The 24,354-nt window shown below is 52.0% G+C and overlaps 1 protein-coding gene across 2 annotated transcripts in view; it reads right to left on the bottom strand.

Moving 5' to 3' along the window:
• The window catches only part of SMG6 (SMG6 nonsense mediated mRNA decay factor), a 234,829-nt gene that overhangs the window by 10,564 nt on the left and 199,911 nt on the right, over nt 1-24,354 (bottom strand). For both annotated transcript variants that reach the window (XM_036835535.1, XM_036835536.1), the window contains 2 exons: nt 11,522-11,698; nt 7,625-7,771 (listed from right to left, as the gene is read on the bottom strand). In XM_036835535.1, the coding sequence (XP_036691430.1) occupies nt 7,625-7,771; nt 11,522-11,698 (324 nt within the window). The remainder of the gene's footprint in view (nt 1-7,624; nt 7,772-11,521; nt 11,699-24,354) is intronic.

Here is a 24,354-nt window from a genome sequence, read left to right on the forward strand (position 1 = left end):
AAAAAACCCTATTTTTTATTGAGATATAATCGACATATAACACGTGTGACGGCGCGGGCATTTTGTGAGAACAGGACACGGTCCCCACTCAGGCTTAGTGAGCTCTCCCATCTCTCTCCGCACAGAGGGCGCATCAGCCCTCCTGCTGCTTATTTTCCCAGGGCTCGGCGTTCTCTATCCAGCCTTTCCACCGCCTGGAACACTTCTCTTGGCATTATAGGCCCCTAAACCTCTGTCTTTCTCAGTGAGAAGGGGCAGGACGAACCCTGACGCCGGCTGGGCCTGAGCACAGCACCTCTGCCACCGTTCCGCTCAGACCCCTTTCACATCTTAGTTTTCCTGCCTCCATAAATGATCCTCTGGCCCTAAGGCTGACTCTAAGGAAGTGGCACTGGCTGCCCCTTTTACCCTGTGGGAACAATGAGCTCCTAAGACCTCAGACCACCCTTCCTGAAATGCTGGCCATGGGCAGGAGGGCCTTTAGGCCAGATGGCCGAGGGAGGTGGGGGGGCTGAGCCCGCCTGGGTGTTTTGATGACAGGATGGAAGAAAGATCTAGGTGCAAGGTCCAGGGAAGCGCTAGCCATCTGAGTTCTCTGAGCTCTGGCTCAGGGCCAGAAAGGTGAACGGAGGCCACAGCCTCTTTGGGAGGTGGCAGCCTTGTTGGTTCCCCAGGGGTGGGCGGGATCAAGCTGATGAGGGTGGTCAGAGCTGTGCTGCCACCATCCGGTCCCAGGGACACCCGCAGACAACTTCCCTTAACCTGGCTCTGCCCAGTGAGTCACTGCACAACTGCTTCCTGTTCCCCACATGCCCTCCTGGAGTCTCGGGAGATTCACTGAAGCTGCTCCCCCTTCTCTTGGGGTACCAGTGGGACTCTGGGGGGGTCATATCTGGGTCAGGAGACTGGCCCAGTCCCCTTAAAAGAATGGCAGACAAGGAAGGATTGGGAATCCGCAGCCCCTCGTCTGTGGGTGTCGGTGTTTCCGGCCCTCTCTGAGTGGCGCTGTGTGTGTGTGTGTGTGTGTGTGTGTGTGTGTGTTTGTGTGTGTTTAGCATTTGCCCTCCCAACTTTTCCAGATTTTACCCGTCAGATTCCTGGCAGCTGTGCACGGCGCCTGTGCCGGCCGTCACGTCCCATTCTGATCTCTGGGTCGCACGGTGAGAGAAGGACACAGGATGCGCAGGGAGTGAAAAAGTGATGTCGGTGGGGAGAGCGCCAAGTCCCCACTCACAGCCATGGGATGCTTGGGGAGAAGGGGGAAGCATGCTGCTGTGGAGTTCAGAGGCCGGTAGTGAGATTTATTTTTGTTTGTATGAGCAAAAAGCTGCAGAAGCCTCTGGTGGGGGTGAGGGGGGTGCAACTGGAATGCTGTGATTCAGACGGACTGGCCCTGGCCTGGAGTCAAGTGTGCTGACCCGGAAGGAGAGTTCCATAGGAACCCTTCTCACTGCAGCTAAGGCTGGGCCACAGTGGTCCTTGGACAGAGAGCTGGGAATCCTAGGAAAGCAAGGACATGTTGAATCAGACCAGTGGCAATAAGGACCATAAAGTCAGAAAGTGTGAAGAAGAAAAGAACTTAATTCTGCTTCTGGAAGGCGCTAAGTAACCAACTTTCTCTGAAGGACGGAGGCATCCTTGAGCAAGGTGGTAGGGAACTGGGAAAGAGACAGTCCACAGTAACATCTGACGAGGAAGCTAACAGGCTTGGGTCCCCAGGAAGGGCTCTTTCACAGGTTAAGTTCCTTCTTCTAGATGGTGGGAATGATTTGGGGATGCCTGACCCTTTTGGAAATTGAGACACTGAGAATTACAAATAAAGGTAATGCAGTTAGCTCACACGGGAGTTGTGGGACTTGAAGAACTCAGATCACAAAGCAGAGCCAGTTCAAGAGAAGGCCTTCTTAGGTCTTCCCTCTGCGTAGGGCTACAAAGGAAGTGTAGCTGCTTCCCTCCCTCTACAGGGTGATGGAATCATTTATCCCTGGGCCTCTCTGGCCAGAGCAATGTCTTCACCAGAAATGAGAAGTCTGGTAACATAGCGAATTTCCACCCTCATCTTGTATGTGAAAGTATCTAGCTAAATGCCTGATACACGTATTAGTAACTTAACAAATTTCAGTTTCCTTTCTTTCTGCCCAACTCCATTTTTCATCTTTTATATATCCGTGGGGGGTAAATATCTGGGGAAACCACTAGGGAGCAGAGCTGGAGCTGGGGACGGGTGAGGCAGTGCACTGCTGATTTCTATTATGAAACTCATGGTACTCTTGGTGTTTTGGTTTTTTTTTTCCTTTTTTCTTTAACTATGTAGAGGTATTTTTAAAAAACAAAAAATGGAAAAATGGAAATGAAATATTAATAGGAATAGCTGGTGAGATAACCACCAGCAGTGCAGACAGGCATTCCTTTTTTTTTTTTTTGGCCGCACTGCGCGGCATGCGGGATCCTAGTTCCCTGAGCAGGGATCAAACCCGTGCCCCCTGCAGTGGAAGCGTGGACCACTGGACCACCGGGGAAGTCCCAGGCATTCCTTCTTGAGCTGCAAAAACCAAAGGGCGCAGATTCTGCATTTGCTATAGAAAGCAGGCAGAGTCACTGGTTTCTGTAAGCATCTTCATTTGGGGTGGGTTGCTCATGGGAAAGTTTCTGCTTAGGATCCCTTCTCTGGATATCCAAAGTCAATACCACAAAGCTTAACACATACTTGCTATCTTTTTCAAGGTTATAATTATGATGATTTGCTTGCTACTTCTTACTGCCCTTTCTAGATAGACAGGGAATGGCAGGGCTAAGCATAACACCCCTGAGCTTGCTACAAGCAGCAGCCTAAGGGTATTCCAGCCAAAAGCCTGACCATTTCTGCAGGAGGACAGGACCCTGTGGATGCTGCTGGAACCAGGGAGGTGAGAATGGCTGGAGCAAGCTCTGGAATGCGCTGGAGTGGGGAGGGCGGCCGCCTGGCCCCACAGGCTGATGTGCTTTCCTGCCCTGGCGTGAACGTGCCCCTGGCCTGGTAGTGCGCTGGCTCCCGCCCTGTCTCCGACAGCTAGGAGCCAGGGCTGAGTGTCTGCCTTCCGCTAGATTCCATACAGGTGTGGGGGGCTCTGTGCATGCCCCATTGTTCCACAGCGGCCCCCCCCCCAGCTGGGTGGCAATGTGAATGGGCTGCAGCTATATTTAGAGTGAAACTCCTGGGGCTACCACAAAGGAGTGACTGCATCTTCAGGAGGGTGGGTGGGCGGGAAGGGGATAGGGGAGTGAAGCTATTTTCAGAACACATGTCATTGCTGGCTACAGAGCAAGACTGTGGCCATAATGCCGAGGGAAACAATAGCTGTGGCCAGAGGAAGAGCCTGTTATGTTTCAGGTGGGATGTTTGCAACTGCTCAGGAAACCTGACCCCGCCCGACAGCAGCACAAATCACAGCAAAGCCTCGTGGAGGCAGAGAGGAGGTGGGGACTCACAGGGCCAGGGCCAGGGTGAGGTGCCAAGAGGCCACGCCTCAAGCCCAGAGGAGGACAGTCAGTGACTGCTTTGCCCTGAGGGCCTGGTTAGGAAAGAAACACTCCTGACCAGTGTCCCAGGCAAACCCTGTACCCTGCTCTGGTCTCTGGACGCCTCTCAAGAATGGCAACGGGAACGGAAAGAACTCGGGAGGAAAGCAGCAAGGTGGGCTCAACCAGCACAAGATGAAGAGCTGTCTCGGGCGACCCTGGGCTGAGCCGGAGAGTGCGGCCTCGAAGCCCTGGGTGGGCGGACTTGGCCCCCAGTGTCCGAGGCCTGCCGGGGCGCCGAGGCTCCAGCTGCACAGGTCCTGAGAGCTGCCCACACCCCTTTTCTGACCTCCAGTCGGCCCCCCTCACCAGCCTCTGTGCAACGCCGGAAGCAGGGAGGGACAGGCTGCGGAGGGAGGCCAGGCCTCACCTCCCCCATCCCACAGATGAGCTTAGGCCCGGGGGTCTCGGTGGGAGCGGGGAAGTGGGGGTGTGGCTACGGCCCCAGATCTCATTTGGACTTTACAGCCAGCATGGGGGCCAGGAGGATTTTTTTCAACCCCACCTTCACATCCCCTTCCCCAAACATGTGTGGTTCCTGTTTTGCTGCATCTGTAAAAGGCGCTGGGAGCTGGGGACTTGCTTTACACCTCTCGGTTAACACCCCTGGAGACTGATGGAGTTCGGAGCAGAGTAATTTACAGCCCATCTCTCCAATCTTAATTCACCCGATGCTCCTCTCTTCCTTATTGTATTAGTGTGACCCAGGTACCTGCCAACAATAATGGCCTCTCCAGCTAGGAGCCTCTCCCCCACTCCCAGGACAATTTATACCTTTTCCTTGGGATTTTCCCCCCTTAAATTAAACAAAAAGAGGAAAAAGAAGAAGAGGTTAACATGGGTTTGGAGCACTGCAGCCCCGTGGTTCTGGGCAGGGAGCCAATGGCCCGAGGGCACACACATGTGTGTGCTCTCCCAGAAGGGCCTTCACCGGCCCTGTTTTACAGCCACCTCGGCACAGACTCCAGGGTTCACGCATATGGCCAGACAGATGTGTCTGGCTTACGTTCAAGGCTGGAAAATGAAGAATTATGGAAGTGAAGGGCCCCGGGCATTAAACAGGGGGTGGGGAGAAGGGAAGGGGGGAATTTCTTCTCTGCTGAGAAATCCTCCTGTGGCTGTGAGGCTGGAGGAAGAAGGCTGACAGGAGGCAGGGCCGCCAGCAGCGGTGCACGTGGGGCCTGTTCTTAAAGGGGCCACAGCAACCCCAGCCTGGACGGCCCGCAGCAGGCCATCGATGCCTGGCCTGAGCAGCCTGCTCCAAGGGAGCTGACAGGGAGAACCGGCTTCCGGGGCAGGAGCAGCTGCGGGCACCGGAAGCCAAGTCTCATACAAGGCCTCCGTCAGGTACCGCTTGTCACTGGAGAGGCTGGGCTGAACACGCTGCCTGAGACAGGGTCATGTCCCCTTGGTGCATGCTCCCACAGCATCTTGCATTTCCCTTTGGTCACAAGGCTCGCTCACACTTCGAATCCCTGACTTCTCCACGCCAGTGGACACTCTGGGACAGGACTTCCTTGCTTCGCTCCTGTGTCCCCTCACCACCGGCCTGGTAGGTGCTCACCACCATTTCCTACACTGAGCGGAAGACACGTCCCTGATTCCAAGGAGTTCACAGTACGGCGGGGGGAACAAGTCCAGAAATAAGTGTAATTTGAGACGTGATATACGTTTCACAAATGAGGTATAAATCAGTGCCACAGGAACACTGAGCAGAGAGATGAATTCCTCCTGGGGGGGGATCCGGGAAGGCTTCACTGGGGAGATGGGGTTTCATCTGGGGATTGAAGGAAGAATAGAATTTCAACAGGTAACAGGAAATGTGGAGCAGAAAAAGGGTACTCGGGCTTGAGTGAAGAGCAGGAACAAAGACGTGAGAGTGGGAAAGGGCAGAGCTGTCTGGGGACAGTGGGTAGAAAGGAGGGTTAGTGTTGTGCAGGCAGGAGGGCTGGAGTGTCTGGACAGGCACTTTGCGTGCACTGTCTTTCTGAGGGAGTTGCTGTTACCACTTCCATCTGACAGATGAGGAAACAGGCTCGGGGAAGTTAAATGATTTGCCCAATGTCATATAGCTGGTGAGGGCTCATGGGGGACGGGAGGAGAGGTTGGGAAAATAGACTGGGAACAGACGAGAAAGCCCTAGATGCCATAGTAAGGAATTCGACTTTATTAGCCAAGCAAAGGCACTGATGATTCCTGAGCAGGGGAGTGGCTCTTTTGGGAAGAGAACGATGGAACCACATAAGGTGTGTTGCAGGCAGGGAGCCTGGCATGCAGACCGTGTACCACACAACTCCAGGAGCTGCACTCACAGACTACAAGGGAAAGAGGACCCCCCGGACTTGTGCAGTGCAGGCTTGCTGGCTACGATCCAGTCAGTACCTGGACTAGAATGGCTGTAGTGGCAATGGGGATGGAGAAGGGGGGGGGAATAAACGAGTGAACACATAGGATCTGATAAGAAATCAGGCACGAGGGGTTAAAAGCCAGTGAGGAACTTAAGATGATGCTCTCGTTGCTACCATCTATGAACTCACGGAATGAGAATACTTGCTGAGGGCCAACTCCATGTGCTGAGACTAAGAAGTAAGAGAAAGGGAGGAGGAGACCAAGTAACGAATGGTGGTGAGGAAGCCCAGGAGGGTGGTGTGGTCACCAGACAGAGAGGAGACGAAGGTCCTTGTGTGCTGAAGTGAGGCTGGAGGGAGGCGGCTTTGGGGTCCAAAGCTACAGGGAAGTCAAGTGTGATGAAGACCCGACAAAGGTACTTGGTGACCTCTGATGCAATCGCCTCTATAACTGCTGGGCTGAGAGTCAAGAAATGGAGGTGGTAGTATGGACAGAACTTTTGGGAAGACCGATGGTGAGGAAGAAAAGAGCTACCGGACAGGAAGAAAGACAGCTTGCAGACGAAGCTTCGAGGGCCACGACAGAGGTTCACACAGACTGCGCAAGGGTGGAGAAGGCAGCCACACCACAACGGCAGTGGTGCTGGCAGAGGCTTAATTCCAACTGGTAGACTCATATGAATACGTCTAAAGGACCATGGGTCCCAACTGGTATCCATTCCCCTTCCCAGGGCAGGGCTCTGTCTGATGAGCGGTCAGACTGCTACCAGATCACGGTGTGCCATGCACTATGCTGGGTGCTTTACGTGCACTGGCTCCTGTGGGCCTCACAGCTATTCCAGGTGGTAGGTGCTGTCACCAGTTTCACTCTGCAGATGAGGAAACAGGTTGGGAGAAGTTAAACAATGTGCCCAAAGTCACAAGGCTAGTAAGTGACGGAGCCCAGCCTGATCAGGTCGGCCTGACCACATGCACTACGCTCCATGCCAAAGGCCAGAGGTGGCTGAAGAGAGCGCTGAAAACAGACATTCCTAAAGACAACTGACGCTTCCCCACGTATGCAGTTAGTCTTAAAGCAGGGAGCATGGCTGGCTATTCCTCGTCTGCCCCGCGCCCTAGAAGAGAAGAAGTGAGCCTACAGCGCAGGAGTCAGACCTGGGAGAGCCATAAAGAAAAGCTTGTTGGAAGTGAAGGTATGGGTCCACGAGAGGGCTGATGGTGCAGGAATCCTTACGTGGCGATCGAGTAGTTTCTCCCTAGGGTTTAGAGTGCCCTGTCCAGAGGGGCTCGGCCATTACGGTGGGAATCCAGACAAGCAGACTGTGGCCATGACACCGTCTCCCCCTGAGAATAGGTGTTCTCAACAGAGAATCCACAGCTTTTCCGAGAGTGTCTGGACAACGTGCAGGGGAACTTTGAAACCCCTGAATTGTGTGAAAGGTTGGGTATGTGTGGTGTGTGTTCATAGATCATCAATGGGGGAGAAGTTTTCAGCAGATTCTGAGAAGAACCTGGCCCTGCTTGCAGCCCAGGAGGAGGGAGACTCCAGGCACCAAACCAGAATTTAGTGGCAGAGGAGGAAAACAGGTGGTGGAACCAGTCTGGACACTGCAAGACTTCCTGAGTGAGAGGGTCCTGCTCATCCCTACTCCCATCTCCTTCATGCCCTGTACAGACCACCAGCCACACGGGAACCACCCTCCCCAGGCAGGCCCTACCTGGATCTTCTCTTGGCGACGCTGCTGCTCCGCTATCTTCCTGGCCAGAGCCAGCTTCTTGGCCCGAAGCTCCCTGATGTCATCCTCGCCCCCGCTGCCTTCAGCCTCCGAATCTTCCTCAAAGTCTTCAATCACCACGTCCTCTTCCTTTGGCGGTGGTGCAGGCCAAGGGAGAGAGGAGACTGTGAGCCCACAGCACAGGCCGGACCCACCCTTCCGTCCCTCCTGCATCCCAATCCAGGCCTATCTGGACCATTCCATGCACAGGGCCCCAAGGTGTGTGCTTCCCCCAGCTCAGGCAGAGGCAGGTCGAGGGAAATTGTCATGCTTCTCCCCCGGTAACTGCTCCCCTTTGCGCTCCAGGGCCCTCCTCTTACAGACTCACAGATCCACACCCTATCCACTTCCATGCCTATACTCATAGCCCTTCCTTCTTTGCACACACTCAAAATGTGAAACTTTGGGCCCATTTTCATTTTGAAATTCACCAAAGGGGAAAACAACAGAGAAAGTTAAACCACCCAATTTAAGTCTAATTCATGCTAACGATCGGATAGGAATCATTCTGGCCAACAGCTGGGAGCTAGGCATGGAAGCTCCTCTGCCCCAGACGGCGTCAGGGAGCAGATGCTGTAGCTCAGCAGACCTTGCCCTGGTTTCTTTTTAAGACCACAGCCTGGCGGTGCGGGGGCTGGGGGCCCCATGATAGGAATTCACATGCCATGACCTTGCTCAGCTGCCCTCTGGGGGCCTGCACAGACTGGGAGATGGTTGGCTAGCTTAAGGAGTCTCCTGCCAGGCTGGTGGAGCCTTCCCCAGGGATGGCACCTCCCTGCTTTCAGCCTCAGCTCTTAGAAGCCACTACTCCCCGGGTGGTCCTAGGCTCCATCTCTCACTCTCTCACTTTTGGCCTTGGTCAGTAGAGAACATGCAGCTGCCCAAGAGAGTTTCCTTTGAGGGACAGGGTTAGCACGGGTAATAGGGGGTGACTTAGTAGGAGAAGATTCCTGGGTCTGAATGTTAACTGGATGATAATAATGACAATGATTATGACAATAACGGCTACCATTCACTGAGTGCTTATTATGAGGCCAGGTACCAGGCCAAGCATTTTTCATGCGTTAACTCATTTAATACAATAGTCTGTACATAGATGCTATCATCATCCCTATTTTATAAATGAACAAACTGAGGTCTAGAGAGTTAAACAATTTGCTCAAGGTCACGAAGCTAGTTAAGTGGCAGAGCAGGGATTCAAACCTTAGTGAGTCTGATTCCAAAGTCTGTGCTCCTACCAATAATACCAAGCAGCATAGGTGCGGTCCTGGATCTAGATGGTAAGCTCAGACCCAGCCCTTTGCCAGGTCTCCCACAGACTCACAGGGATCCTGTTCCATACAGACTCTCTCTCCTCTAACCGTCCATCTCAATGATATTCTGAAGGACTCTCTCTGCGGAAAGTGGTTAGCAAGAGTGCGTGACTGGGTAGGTGATGCTTTGTTTTAGGAGTAGAATCTAGGGGTGGGAAGACAGGTGTTCTGGCAGCATCCTTAAGGAAATGGATTCTGTTCTGCTCATGAAGAATGATGTCTGAAGAAACAGCTCCCCTTTCCTCTCCCAATCAGCTTAAGGGACTCAGTCTTGCAGTTAGGAGAGATGAGATCTCGGGATGGCGCCAGAACTGCCACTATCCTAAGAGGTCTCAGGGGTCTGGGATGCTGTCCGCAGTCACCACTCATCTGACAACGCGCGGGCTCTAGTGTCACAGGGCCCACTTCCAGAGAGGCCCAGGCCGTGGGAAGGAGGAAGACTCTCTCTGCACATTTACTTCCTGTTCGTGGGGTTAACCTGGACCAGAGTTAAGTGGAGTAGGGTCCCTGGCTGGTCTGTGGGGGACACTGCCCCTGCCTGCTCTGACCAGGGATACACAGGGTTATCATGGGGCTTGGACTGAGCCTGACTGAGGTCAAAAGAGGGTCAGCGAGGCTTGTCTGAGGTTGGCTCAGCTCTCATAGCAAACGAGGAAGTGCAGGGTTGTGAAATTACACAGACCAGGGTAAGTAGGGTTTCCCAGGGGCCACTAACATAACGGAACCCAGGAGGCTCGTGGGAAAAGGAAGAAGTGGGCAGCATGGCATGGGTCACAACCTTTGTCTGGTCAATAAGCCTAAGAAGGAGGGAGAGAGAGTGTGGCGCAGCCAAGATCTGGGACCGAGAGCTGGTCTGTTCCTTGTGAGAGTGGAGGAGCCCCTCCCTCTGGGCATCGCCTGCTTCCCTGGATTTGGTCCTGCAGGCTCCTCGGGCCAGGGGACATCTCTTGCAGCAACCCTGGAGAGCCACCTTGCTCACCTTCTACTGCCCACCCCAGCCTTAAAGCGTGGGTGAGAGAGCTGACCAGGGCGCTACCCCACCCACGCTTCCCTGCACGGTGCCCAGGGCTTGGGTGGCACTGCGCTGTCCTGCCTGAAGCCTGGACACCTCGATGGCTTTAGCAACCTCACTGTCTCCTCCCATACTGACAGCTCATTCTTTTCCGTTACTCCCTGCCCAGGTTTCATCTGGAGAGTCTGGAATCATGGGCTCAGCTTTATCCCTGGAACCACCTCTATCCTGTGTCATCAGGGGTGGGGTGGGGTTCTCCAGCTATTCTAATGAAGCCCGTCCAAGATTTTGCTGCTCTGAAGACTCTGAACCAAAGGTGGCCACTCTATCACTGCTTCAGATCACCAACGACAGCTTCCCGCTGACATCTGGCTTCCCTGGCCTGCTGCTGATTTCATCCCCACACCCCACCCTGCTCCACCAGGCGCTTGAGACTGCTGCAGGCCAAATGACTGTGTTGGCCTACGGGTGACCTGGCCTCTGGCTACAGTCGCTTGCGTCCCTTCCTTGAGTCCCATGTTCTTTCCCACCTAAGTCCCCTCTGTCTATAATGGGGCAAAAAGAAGGAAAGAGTCAACCATCAGGCAAAGTGAGCTATGTGTGCATACACACCCAGACACCCACACCCAGACACATAGCAGGGAAGCTGGCAGCAACAGTAAGCACAGTAAACGCACACAGGCACCGACACCGTCCACACTCACATTTACTCAGAACCCACAGACAGCAGGGAGGCTGGCAGCAGTGTTCAACTTACACGGACACACAAACCCACTGTGCACAGAACCACGGTAACAATCACCCCCAGAAAGATACATACATGTGCGGCAAGGCAAACGTCAGCGGGGTTTGGCAGGGGTGGGCACTCAGGCTGGCACGAGTGCACGCGCGCACGCGCACACACGCACACACACACACACACACACACACACACAGTCTGGAGTGAAGCAAGGGCTACAGGAACAACCAAGGGCAAACAAACAAGAGGAGAATTCCTTAATCACATCAGGATGTGCAGGAGGGAGGGTGGGAGGGAGCAACGGAGGGAGGGTAGGCCAGGGAGGGGGTGATTTTCCACACGGGGCCAGCAATGTCAGCTCTTCCTGTACGTGTGCTGGAGGCTGCAGTTCAGGCCTGTGCTGCACTGAGCTCCACACATCCATAAACTTGATCCTCGGCCTGAACCCTAACATCCCACCCCCCCCCAACTCCCTTTCCTAAGCCTCCAGAGCTGCACATTATTAAACTCTTTCTTTCCCTCCCTTCTCCTCCACTGCAACATTAAAAAGAAGCATCTGGAACTCGTAGCAGAGCGAGATGGGGGCACCGGGGTGGGACTGGCAGGAAGGGGCACCAGCAGAGTGCACTCTTGAGAAGCTGGCTGGTCACGTCAACATCGCCACCGCTCTGAGTGGTTATAAATAACCAGGGGTAGAGGCTGAAGCCCGGGCAGAGCAGCGCTGGGGGGATGGGGGAGCCTTCCTTCGGCCACAGCGGGCTCTTCCCGCATTGTACCTCATCTTCCAGTTGTTTTCCCTCTTGGCTTCCCATTTCCTTTCCCATGGTGTCTGGGACGGGTGCCACTGACACATATTTTCCACCCTTGAATGCCAGCAGAGGCTCTTCTTGTCCACAAAGGGCTTCCAGAAAATACTTCAGCACTGTGACCCTTTTGCAGTCGGCTGCAATAACCTACAGGGCGAGAGGGAGAAGAAAAACAGCATTTTCTGAAAGGGAAGATGAGAGACTTTGTTTGTTGGCTGAGGGGCGCACGAGAAATGTGTCCACTGGGCAGGGAAGGCGGAGAGAGTGAGCGGGAGTGCGTGCGTGTGAGGTGAGGAGGAGGGCCGAGACCCTCTGAAGGAAGACAGCACCATCTCCCCTTAGGTCACCTCTCGGGGAGCAGACAACCCCCGGACCAATGACAGGTGTCCTCTGGGGTTTTGCCTTTCTTTTGCTCAAGTCCTGATATGAAAAAAGAATAAATTAAAAGTCTTCCAAGTTTGGTATCTAGCGGATAGAAGGAAGGGTGGCATGTAAAATATTGGGTGTCACAGAACATAGCTCGCTGGTACCCTCACTGCCGCTCTCCATTCTTCTCCTAGCTCCCCTCTCGCCAGACTCCCAAGAGGAGAACTTTCAGCCTGAGTGTGAAATGAATGATGAGGGCTTTCTTGGCTGCTTCATTTCACTCAGGTCATTTTGGGTTTCCCCTGACAGGTTCCTGCCCCACCTAAGAGCTTCTTACGCTGAAGAGACTGGGGTCCGGCAGGAAATTGTTGTCAGGAGAAGGGAGACAGGCAAAGCAGGTGGGCGTGTGTGTGGGGAGTGTTTCACCAAGCTCTGTTCCTCCAGGGGTTTAGGCCATCCTGCTCCCATGTGGCCACGTCAGCACATAAGCCAGTGCTGTCAGAGAAGCTGGGGCTGATTTAGCTAAAATGAAATTCAGTATCTTGAGCAATCATCAAATTTGTAAGTGGCTCAGAGAAAGTTTCCATAGTTACCCTGTCTGGGGTCCTTCTCCTGCGAGACCTGCAAACCCACCTGCTTTGCACCTTCTCATGCCCTACTCTTCATCCCTGGCCTCTGGGGTCCTCTCCTCCCTTCTGGGAGGGCGCTCACCAAGGGAGAAGAGGGGCCCATTTGATCTGGAGCTCACAAGTGGTGAAGGCCGTTCCCATAGGGAAACACTTCAGTGGCCAGATATGTCACAGGGTGGCAGCCCCTCCATCATCACCGACTCTAGCCCCTGCCCCTCGACCCCCAAACCCCATGCTTCCCATCCTGTCACATGACAGGGACTTCCCTGGCTGTATCACACAGTAAAGTAACTAACTTGGAGACTGTCTTTGATTGCTTGCTCTTTGTTTCACAGGTGCATTTGTTATCGCCCGCGCCTGGATAATAACTCCACTGGTGGCAGAGACTACATCTCATACTTCCCTGGCAAGGGGTGCTAAGGACAAGCAGGGCACTCAGGAGGTTTACAGTAAGGGTTGACAGGCACAGGGGAGCTTGGCTGGGTACCAGAGGGAGCAGATGAGGCAGGTGTGATCCAAGTCCTCCAGGAGACGTGGAAATGAGCTCCCCTCTGGCAGCTGGCTGGCCAGGGAATGTGCAGCACACAACTGTCAAGCCTGCGCTCCATGACTCCGTCCTCTGCCACCTCTCCCAACCTCGGAGTGGACCCCCCCCCTTGCCCCACCAATGGCCTTGATAACAACTGAGGCCTGAATCGCAGGCTAAGTACCTCGACCACCTGAGAGGCTAAACCAAAAGGTGCTCAGCTACCCAGAAAAGGCTTAGGAAAGGACAGCTGTCTTGAGCTTGGGGTGCCCAGTCCTGTGCTCAAAAGGAGGAAAGAAGCGCTTGTTGGGCCAGGGCAGGTAACCATGGGTTCCATCGCGTGTATTCAAACATGTGATGAGGAAGGCTAGAAATACAGAAGCAGGGGCTAAAAGGCATTAAAGAACAGAGCTGAAATGAGTAATAGCCTGGCAGGCAGCACGCACAGTGGCCTCCCTGCATCCCCAGCCTCTCACTTGCAGAGGAAACTTCTGCATTTCCACAAGACTGCCAGTTTCCTCTCAGTGGTCTAATTTTAACCACCTTGTCGTTACAGTGTGTGTCAGCCACCTGACCCCACTATGACCTCTGACCTTATGCCCCAGTTACTGCTTGCACTATGGAGAATTATGTAATGGGTCCAGGACTTTCCTTTTCGGTGTGAGGCTGCTGTCACTGAATGGAGAGGAGGTGGGGGTTAAGGGGTGAGAGGAGGACAGAGGAAAACCTTACAGTGGTCCTTGGCATCACCCGGATGGTGAGAGGTATGCTGGCACTCCTGCTGAGTGTGCTGCAGAAATCTGCCCAGGAGAGGAGAGTGTGCCCATGGGTGTGTGTGCTGACAGGCGGGCAGAATTCCTGCTGTTAGGGCATGGGCTGGATGGCATGCTGAGTGGCTCAGGAAGAAAGGGTGATTCCTGGCCAAGGGGGAGAAAGGCCACATGTGTGGACGTGGGTCTCCTGGAGACGGGGATTTCCAGGGCACAGCAGGACCCAGGGATGCAGACATCCTGAGCCTGCCTGCGGCACATCCTTAGAGGATCAGGGGGAGCTGTTATTCACGTGGACACCAAAACAAAAAGGAGTGCCACCTGCCTCCCCGGGCCCCTGCTCCCTATTTTAGTTTTCACTCTGTTTGGAAGGAACCTGATTTCCGGGGGATTTTGTCTGCTATGGCCATCAGTTCCTCCCTGAGGGCAAAGGAACTCCTGGATGATTCTCAAAAGGGCTTTGATCCAGCGGGGTCTCTGAGTGAGGTGTAGAAAAGAATTCTACATGTTTGGAGAGAAAAGTCACCCAGCCTTTTGGAAGAGTGTCCTCGCCTTTGCAATCCAACTAGCAGGGAGGATAGCTGACGTTGTATGGTCTCCTTAGGTTTCAAAGTGCACGATGGAGTGAGGAATGGGGTTTGAGCTACTGAGGAGATGCGGGGACTGAGGGGCAGAAAGTCTAGGGCTTGTCCGGGGCACAGAGAAACCCTCGGTCTCCAGCCTGCCGGCCTGTCTGCTCAAGCATTGTGCTCTCAGGTGGGAGGAATCAGCCCAGCGGGGTGGATTCCTCCTAGACAAAGCCTCCAGCACTTGAGTTGGGGGAAAAAAACCCAGTTTGAATATGGTTAATAAGGGGTATCACGAAGGAAGGTGCCCTTTAAACCATTCACACAGAGCCAACTCCAAGATGATCTCTGTCTGGCCAAGGAGGACTTCCTGGTAGGAGAGGGGTTAAAGCTAGGCTCCCGGCTCGGAGAGGAAGGAGTCCAGATGAAGTCTATGACATAATCCCCACAATAGCTCTGTTCATGAGTACATTTTTCCATTCTATATCAATGAAAAACAGAGAATGTAAGTGGTATGTACATTGTAGCTCTGGGCAAATTCTAGATTCTCTAGAGGAGAAGGATCTGGGCTGCAGAGGCCTCCTTCCTGGGCTGTTAACAGGTGGGGCTGGCCAGGGGCTAGAGCTGAGTAAAAGGGCTGCTGGCCAGGGAGCACCCGGGTAACCTGAGACCCGGCACCTTCTCAGGGGCAGTCACGGTCCTTCTGGAGAGACTCACTGTGTAGGAGACCATTGGGAGCTGCAAAGTTGATGGTCCAGTCAGCTCTGAAAGAAGACTGGGGCTGTGGGTCAGGGAAGGGCTGAAAGAAAGGCGCCCAGAGAAAGCCCCTCTCCCTCCCCCTGAAGACGATCTGAGGCAGTGTGCCCCATCGGCGGGAACTGAAACCTCTAGCTTCAGGGCTCCAGCTACCACCCGGATCAGGTCCACACGCAAAGAACCAAGCAGAAAGGAAAACTGAAAGTGAGATGTGGCAAGGCGATGTGGGAGCCTGGCCTGTCACAGGCTCAGTTCCTTAGACAGAGAGAAAGTGAGCATGCACATGGTAAGCAGAGGCTGGCACTTAGAGGAAGGTTAGGTCCTGAGGAAAGCAGGAAGAAACCTCTAGGGCAGGAGAGAAGAGGGAAGGCAGTCTGGGGTATCTTAGCAGTGGGCCAGTGGATGAGAAAAGAATGTTGTTCTCTGAAAACTGGTGACTTTCTACAGGCACTCGGCAGAGGACCAGCCCAGCCTGGGCAGAAATGCCTAGGAAGGAACAGAAAAAGAGGTCCAAGCAGTCTTATGGAAGGTGGCGGAGGGAGAGAGAGAGAAAAGGAACTGAGCACCAGGTATCACAGACGGATGTTAAGTGGCAAGACTTAACACCAGCCATGAGGAAGGGAGAAGAGCCCTGATCCAGCCAGGGAACAGGAGGGAGGGGTCAGAGAGATGAAGCAGGCCTCTGGATGCAAGCTCCAGGGAACGATGGACTCACTCCATCTTTACTGGGTCCCTATTCAAACAGGCCTCCTGGAAGGCACAAACGCTACAGTGACTGGTTAGATTCTGCAAAATTTCTTTTTCTGAACTTTTGGTTTGGGGGAGTCAGAATTTAAATTTGCACTATCAGCCAGTTCGATTATTTTCTGGTTTAAAAAGTCCTGCTTGCTACTGCTCCTCTGGTTACAGAGAAAAATCACACGGGTTTTTCCCCTACAAACTCCAGTTTAGTTGTTTTTCTTGTTTCTCTAAATGGTGCCAATTATTCTCACATTTGTTGAAACCTTCAATCAAACTTTATAGCTTGTTAATTTTGCAGAATGTCCTTACAGCAAATAAGATGCAGACAGAAAAGTGAAGTCTTGCTGAAATTATTAAGAAATCTTAAAATAGCCTACAAATCCATTATCAAGCCTGGTAAAATACAGGCTGCTTGGTTGGCTTCTGAGGTCAATTAGCAATGGGTTAATAATCATCTCCAATGAGCCCAGCCTACAGGATTGGCTACAAGAAACTGAACTCAGACTAAAGTGTTTTCACAAACTGAGAACCTCTAGTTATACACGACTCGCCTTCACAGGAGACTGAAGGGTGGGTAGGACAATTCTGTAGTGGCCAAGGGTGGGTCAGCCTGAGAAGAGGTCTGCCAATGAAAGTTCAGACACAGGGAATCCTCTGGAGCTGGAGGACAGAGGAAACAGTTTATTCACATTCCTGGAGGAGGGGCTTCCAGGCAGCAGGGAAGCTGGCCACGAGGATGCACATTCACTCTGAAGACAGAGGCAGTAGCTTATGATGGGGAGACAGACACTCCCAGCCTAGATGAATCAGGACGACTGGTACTGATTTGTTGAGAGGGTCACAGGTCAGAGGGGAGAGAAAGAAAGAACCTGGCAGGCACTGAACGACAAAGTGGACAAGGAGAAAAGGCATGGATCCTTGTGCCAGACACATCCTGACAAGCCCCGGGTACCCTGTCCAAGGGCATCCACTCAGCGGGTCACTTGTTCCCCGTCCCTGCAGCAGCAGGACTGCATTTCTTTGCAAGGCAGCTAAGCACAGGCTTGCCCTCAGTCACTTTTGATCCCAATGTCCAGACTCAGCCGTCCCTAGTCCTAGTGCCAGTTGAGGGGTCAGTGGGTCACAAGATGAAATGCTAACATCGTCGGCCAACCCACCCCACAGTAGCTATACCACTCCACGTGTCTGGTCCCAACAGCTGTGTTTTCTTCTTAGCGGAGGCAATGTGGGCTGTTACCAATCAGCTGGCAATGCACGGATGCCTGTTCAGAGTGGATGGCAGCCTGCTAGCCCCACCCATACCTCCCCCCACCGTGTGTGTGCGCGCACACGCACTGGTCTTAAGTGTCCTAGAGGGGGGGTGGGTGGGAACTGGCAAATGGTTAGGTGGGAAGATTTGGTGGGGGTGGGGGAGAGGCTACTCCATTTTTATTGAAGATTCCAAAGGGTAGGGGTACTGAGAGGGAGATTATGTTCACACTGGAAGGAGAGTTGGGAAAACAGAGGAGATGTGGAGCATACACTGGTGGTGAGAAGGTAAGTACAGAAGGAAAAACAGGTCCATTCTGGGAAGAGGCAAGCTTAGGCAATACAGGGGGTCGGTCAAGAGCCTGGGCTTCCTAGTCAGAGATCAAGAGTTCAAGTGTTAACTGCCACTTCCTAGCTGCGTGTCCTTAGGCAAGTTACTTAATGTCTCTGAGCCTCGGCTCAAGTTGTTTAAAAGAGATAATGTATATCAAATATTTAGCAAGGTGTCAGGGCTCAGAAAGTGCTAAGTAAATGAGTGGCTATTATGTTTTTTCTTCTTTGCTGCCTCACTCTGCTCAGAGACAGGAGGGGTACTCTGCCTGACACCACTGAGATGTGTGGAAGCCAGGCTCAGAGGTAAGGAAGGAAGCATGGGGCAGACACACAGCCTAGGGCTGAGGGGAAAGGCCCTGGAATGCTCACCTGGCTGTTGAAGCTGCTGAAATAGTTTATTTTGAGCTAAGGTGTTGGATCCAGGTTGCTGGACAAGCCAGTTGGTGGAGGGAAGCCCTGGCCTCTCTGCAGCTGCCCCCTTCCTATTCTCTACAAAGATTCCTGGACCTAACCATGGGCATGCGTGCATTCTGCAGGACTCCAGAGGGGCCCCCAGGGCATGGGCTGTAGGACAAGCCCGGCACTAAGGCACACATCAGAAATAAGGTCCTGCAGTGGACGTCACAACCACCTTGCCCATCTGGCCCCTTCACACTGGGGCATGGGCGGCGACTCTGCCTCTGTTAATGGCATCCTCCTTAAATGAGACCAGCTGGATCCTTGCTCCAGGCCTTTCAATACAAGAGAAATGATGAGAAAATCCTCTTCATGCTCTCAGGTGGTATTTTCTACCCACCTGAATTTCCTGAGCTTGGACATTCTAAGCAAAGGCAGAGAGGAGTCTTGGCTCTCCTGGGCAGAGGACAGCGGGCTCTTCTTGAACTGTTCCCTCATGGAAAGAAAACTGTTTTTTTCTGGAGCTCTAAGCTCCGGCTGCACGAGCAAGGTGCATTCTCAACAGTGAGGGCGTCGTCGAGAGCAAGCTATAGGCAGCAGTAGCTCGGGCTGCGGTCCAATCTGCTTCCCCTGCAGAGGCTCTGAGAGCAGCCACCCACACTGGCAGGGGCTGGGCGGATACTGGCACTGCCAACACAAGCCTTTCAGGTCTGGCTGGCTTCAGCTGCTCTGAAACCTGGAGCACAGGCACTGGGGCCCTCACTCACTAACCAGCAGGGGAGGCTACAAGCTCAGCCCCTGGGGAGGAAAGGCCTGAGTCTGTCTCAGTCTGCAAATATCCACATGCAGTCTGTTTCTACACTGCCGGTTAGTTCTGGGCCAGGAGCACTGTCTCTTGTGCTCTGGTCGCTCTGAGCCACTTTCTTATTTGCCTTCCAGACAGCCAGGATCAGGAGCCGCCCCTTAGGTTCGTGTGCAGACTCCTTCACCCGATCTGTTCCTAGTTTTATTTATCTTATGTGTGTGGAAGAATGCTGAGACCTGCAGCATTCAACACATCCAGTCAACATTCAATTCAACAAATATTTACTAGGTGTTTACTGTGTGCATTAGGGCCCGTTCTAGACCCTGAGGATTCAGCAGGAGGGGGGTGGGGCACATTCAGAGCAGGTGCATCAAGGACTCCCAAGAGAGAAATACGCCCTCTCCCCCGCCCCCATTACCTACAGCACTCAAAAGGGCAGAGTTCTCATTCCTCTTCTCCTTCAAGAGAGGAGGAAGAGGCAGCCCGGGGAGAAGAAAAGCTCTTTGTAGAGACTGGGCACACTGCTCCTTTATCCCTTTCAGGCAGATAGGTCCTGAGGAAGTCGGGATGGAGAAGTCCCTTGGGCTCAGCCTTAGTACCAGATGAAATCCCAATGTCTCTCAATGCTCTCCATGATCTGTGCAAGCCCTCCCCACTGTACATCACCACAGGCTTCTTGCTGTTACTCCCTAATCCCCAACTCCAGGCCCAGGCAACCCTGCTCAACATTCCCCTGTGGGCCATTTGCCCCACCCCGGCACCTCTGAGACTTTACAGATTATTCCCTGAACCTACCCAACCTACAAGGCCTTCACCTTTATGCAATCAATTCATTCCCTCACCTGCTTTTATGTTTGATAAAAAGTCTTTCTTTCCTTTTCTTTTTTTTTAATTAATTAATTTGTTGGCTGTGTTGGGTCTTCCTTGCTGCGCGTGGGCTTTCTCTAGTTGCGGCAAGTGGGAGCTACTCTTCGTTGCGGTGCGCAGGCTTCTCACTGCGGTGGCTTCTCTTGTTGTGGAGCACGGGCTCTAGGCGCGCGGGCTTCAGTAGTTGTGGCTCGTGGGCTCTAGAGCGCAGGCTCAGTAGTTGTAGCACACAGGCTTAGTTGCTCCGCGGCACGTGGGATCTTCCTGGACCAGGGCTCGAACCCGTGTCCCCTGCATTGGCAGGCGGATTCTTAACCACTGCGCCACCAGGGAAGCCCAAAAAAGTCTTTCTTTTCAAGAAGTCATCGTCCAGCCCACCAGCCCACTGTCCACCAATTTTTCCTAAGGCCCTGCTATGTGACATGCTAGACATTTCGGGCACACAAGAGAGAATAAGGCAGATGCAGTCCTTGACACTTCACAGAACTTTCAGGCCATGGAGGGATTCCACAGTAACCTGGCACTAACCTCTTCCAAATCCCCAGTTGCCCCACCAGCGCCTACGGGCTAGGCCTACACGTCCTCCTCTTCTCCAACCTCATTAGCAGCCCTCAACACCTGTATCACTTGGATGCCAGGAAGTGAGTTACCAGTCACTCGGAGCCACCCTAGAACCTCTGCTACAACATCTCCCAGTGATCCAACCCTTTCTTGAGTATGTCAGGTGGAAAGGATTCAAGACCCTGGGAAGGCTTTTAAAACCATCACCCCTTCGTGTTTAAGACACATATAAATAATTTTTATTATTACATACTTAGCAGATTTTTTTCCCTATTAAGTTCCAGTCCTGACCATGCTGTATGAGAGGTCTGTTACTGTCTTGAGTCTCCAAGGGGTTCATTGCCTAAGCGGGAACCCATTCCACTTTTGGACTTTTCTCGTCGGTGGAAATGTCTATCCCTTTTAAGACCAATCTGCCTCCAGTGCTTCTAATCCTGTTCTCTGGGCCACAAACAACTCTAACTCTGCTTCTACCTGACTGGCCTCCAATTTTTTGAAGTCTGCTATGTTATACCTTCTCTAGGCTAAACAGTCCCACTTCCTTCCACTGTTCCTCACTTCAAGTGTCTCCTTAACATCCTGCTTACTCTTTCGCTAAGACTTTCACTGAGACGAATGTCTCCTGGAGGGAGTGCCCACGTGTGATTTAGCAGCCCCTCCTCGTTCTGTTCTGGACACCTCTGTGAATAGGCCCAAAAGCATACATTTTGTTGTTCACCACTTTGCCCTAATGACACATTGTGAGCTTTTAATCAACAAATCCCCAAAGTGTTTTCACATATGTGGCTAAATAATATCTTCGCCAACTGCATGCAAGCCCTCCAGTAACTATTTCCTTTTATAACATTCCTTCACTCAGGTCTCCCTATGCTATAAAAAAAACCCTATTATTTAGTATTGTGCCGCACGCTACTTGCTGTGTGCAGCTGACTTTCTGGATAAAGTAGGATTTTACATTTATTCATATTTGAGTTCATGTAATTATTTACTTCTTTCATTGTAGCCTATCAAGTTCTCTTTGGATCCTCAATTTGTCATTGAGAATGTATTCCTTCTGAAGTTCATGACATCCACAAATTTGATCTGTTTATGCTTCGCAATATCTTTCTCCTATTAAGCTCTCCTGTTTTCTCTCCTGAGTAAGACTCTTGAGGACAGGCACTGTAATTTGTACGTGTGTGTGTGTATTTAAAGAAAAATCTATCTGCAGCATCTACTATACGCTATGGGTAGTCGGACAACGTGGATGACTGATCATGGGAGGCTGACGGCAGCTTTGGGACCTTAGGACAATTCCAGAGGACATCATGATCGTGGAGGGGGTGCCAGCCACACTGTATACCGTGAATCACGCTCCTTGTGTTGTGCAATGCGAACACCCTGGACTGGCTACTCAGAGATGCTTTTTTCTGCTTCAAGTGATGCTCCCCATGGAGATTTAGGCTCCATAAGGAATGGTGCTCTCTTTTGACAGGCTGCCTACAGTTTCTAGTTTGAAATAAGATACCACAAGAAGCCAAGCTCTGGGCATGTTCTGCCTTGTCTTAACTGCAGGCTGCTGCCCCAGGGCAAGGTACAACACACCTCAGCAAGAGGTGAGACTTATCTTCTTCAAAGCACTGATGTCACGTTCTGAGAAAAAAATTACACCTGTATCTCGAGAATCCCCACAGCATATTAAAAATATGGTGAAGAGAAATTCTGAGATTAGGGCTGAGGTGTGAGGCCACTTTAAGTTGTACTTTCAGGTCCTACATCTAGAGTCCTGAGTCTCAAGTGGCCCACGCCTCATGGCTGGAGACAAGACAAGCTTTGCTAACTAAAGCTAGCTAAAGTCTATTTATAGTTTGATAAGGTATAAGTAAGCCAAATGTCTGGCATATAGAAGAACTTCAATAAATATTAGTTCCCCTTTCTTTACCAATGAGCACTAAAAAGCATTTAAAAAACCACCTGCATCTGAATCACACAGCGAGCTTGTTAAACATGCAGATTCCTGGACACCACTTTGGACTAAATAAATTAGTTTTTCTGGGGACAGGGCCCCAGAATGTGTACTTTCAATAAGTGTTCCAGGTACTTATGAACACTGAAGTTGTAGAATCACTGCTTTAAAGGCTAGAAGACTAAGTGAAGGTGGTCACAAGTTTAGTCCACTCTTCAAGTGCAACTCTAGCTAAGGTACAAAAGAACACGCTACATTTTTCATGGCAATTTTGGAATCTAGGAATCCTCAGCACCTTACAAAGCAGTTACTATTACATTCAGATAATGATAAGAGAGATGAAAAAATAAGTTAAATGAGATTTGAAGCCAGATGCAATGACTTCGTAGGCCTGTGTTCTTGCCACCTCACCAGAGCCACTTCCTGCGAGAGCACCACTGGGGCTTCTAAGGCACAACAACAAAACCCACCGCGCGCTCCTCTACCCTTCTCAGCCATGGCTAACACTAAGTGAACGGCTGCCAGTGCCAGGCACTGTGCCAAAAGCTGACATGCACCACCTCATCTAATCCACACAACAGCCCCATGAGGTAGGTGCTGTCAAATACCTCGATTTTACAGATGAGGAAATCAAGGCACAGAGAAGTTAAGTAACTCGCTCAACTTTAGGCAGTCGGTAAGTGGAGGGGCTGGAAGGTGCCTCTGCTCCTACCCAGCGCTCCAGCTGCCCGCAGCTCTCGATGGGTCCCGAGCATCTGCCTGTGCTTCGGGCAGAGACTCTCACAATCTCCACAAGGGGAAAGAGCTGATCATAAATTCAAAGGGGGCAGCCTCTTGCTGCCGATCTTGTGAAGACGGAACTCCTTCTGGGCTTGCTGCACTTCTCTTGGGCAGCTGACCTGCCATAGGTCTAGGGAAAGCAGGGTCTAGAGGAACGTTCACTTCATGCTCTCCTGTGTGATCTTCGGCAAGTTACCGAACCCTGTTTGCAAAATGCAGGTGATTCTCGAGATCTCTTTCCATTTTTAAAGGTTTCTATGACTCTGGGCAGTCATCTTGGAAAGGAGAGGAAAGACGGTTCTGCCTCTGACCTTGATGCTGGAGCTCAGCTCTGTCACAGGGGACAGTGCCAAGAGCTGGGCTTGGCCTTTTTGGAAGGAAGGGCTGAAGATTCAGAATCTGAACTAACAGTGAGAGCCTGAAGATAATTCATGATGGAAAAAGGTGGTATAGGTTCTTCTCATACGATAAGCCACTCAGGAAGACTTGGAGGGTTTTATGGAATCATTAGCACAGAGCTCCCCTCTGGCCACAGAGCAGAGGAAGAAACAGCAGACCAGTTTATAAAGCTCCAGAGCGGAAAATTTCTGTTGGTGTCCAAACTAAGTTTTTGGCTTTCTGTGAGATTTGGAAAGACTTATACTGATGTTTTAATCACCTGTTTAGTGTTCTGAAGACTCTTGTCAGCAGCCTCACTGAGCCTGCTCCAGCAGGCAGTGGGAGCCACTGGCTCACGCGCTGTGCTCTTTCTGTGGGCCGTTTCTTTCCCATGGCCATCTCTGACACCCTGCAGCTCCCTCCGGGCCACTTGGAGGGTACAAGCCAAACCAGTGTGCCCTGTAAGAGGCTGAGGACAAGGTTTCTGGATCACTTCTCACCAGATTCGAAGCCAGGAAGGGCCCCTTAAGAAAAGCCAAGGTGCAAAGAGGTAAGGAGTGGTCTCTGGAGATCAGTCGGCCAGCAAGGCCTCTGGGGTGGCACAAAGGAAACAGGCTTGCCTTCTAGGAGAACTACCGTCCAGACATTCTAAAGCCCTTGGGTACTGATCATGAAAGAAGTTCTCACAAGTGAAAAAGAAAACTGAACAAACTCCGGGCAGGGCACGTTCTAGAAACAAAAACTCATGAGCATGCAAGAAACCCATTAAGGAGGTTCAGGGTAGTGGCATGCAGAACAAGTCAGCATTTTACTTCTTCTGCAGTTTTCATGGGTCACAACTTCTCGGTGGCTGAAATATCCCATTTTTCTGGGAAAGCTGTAGTGGAGATGAAGTGGTGGCTGATGGTCGCTAGGCATTATGCTATTTCATCTGATTATCACAGTAATCCTGGGAGATAGAAAGAGGAAGAAGAAACTGGAGCTTGGAAGAAACAAACATCCAGTCAGTGGTAAAACGGGGATTTGAACCCTTATGTGTCTTACTCCAAAGTCTGTGCTCAGTCCATTATACTTTGTAGCCTGTCTGGAAGTAATGGTACTTTTGGAGAAAGGGACCTACTTCAAGTCCTTTTTAC

Source organism: Balaenoptera musculus, chromosome 20, assembly GCF_009873245.2.
Source record: "Balaenoptera musculus isolate JJ_BM4_2016_0621 chromosome 20, mBalMus1.pri.v3, whole genome shotgun sequence".
NCBI classification, from domain to species: Eukaryota; Metazoa; Chordata; class Mammalia; order Artiodactyla; family Balaenopteridae; genus Balaenoptera; species Balaenoptera musculus.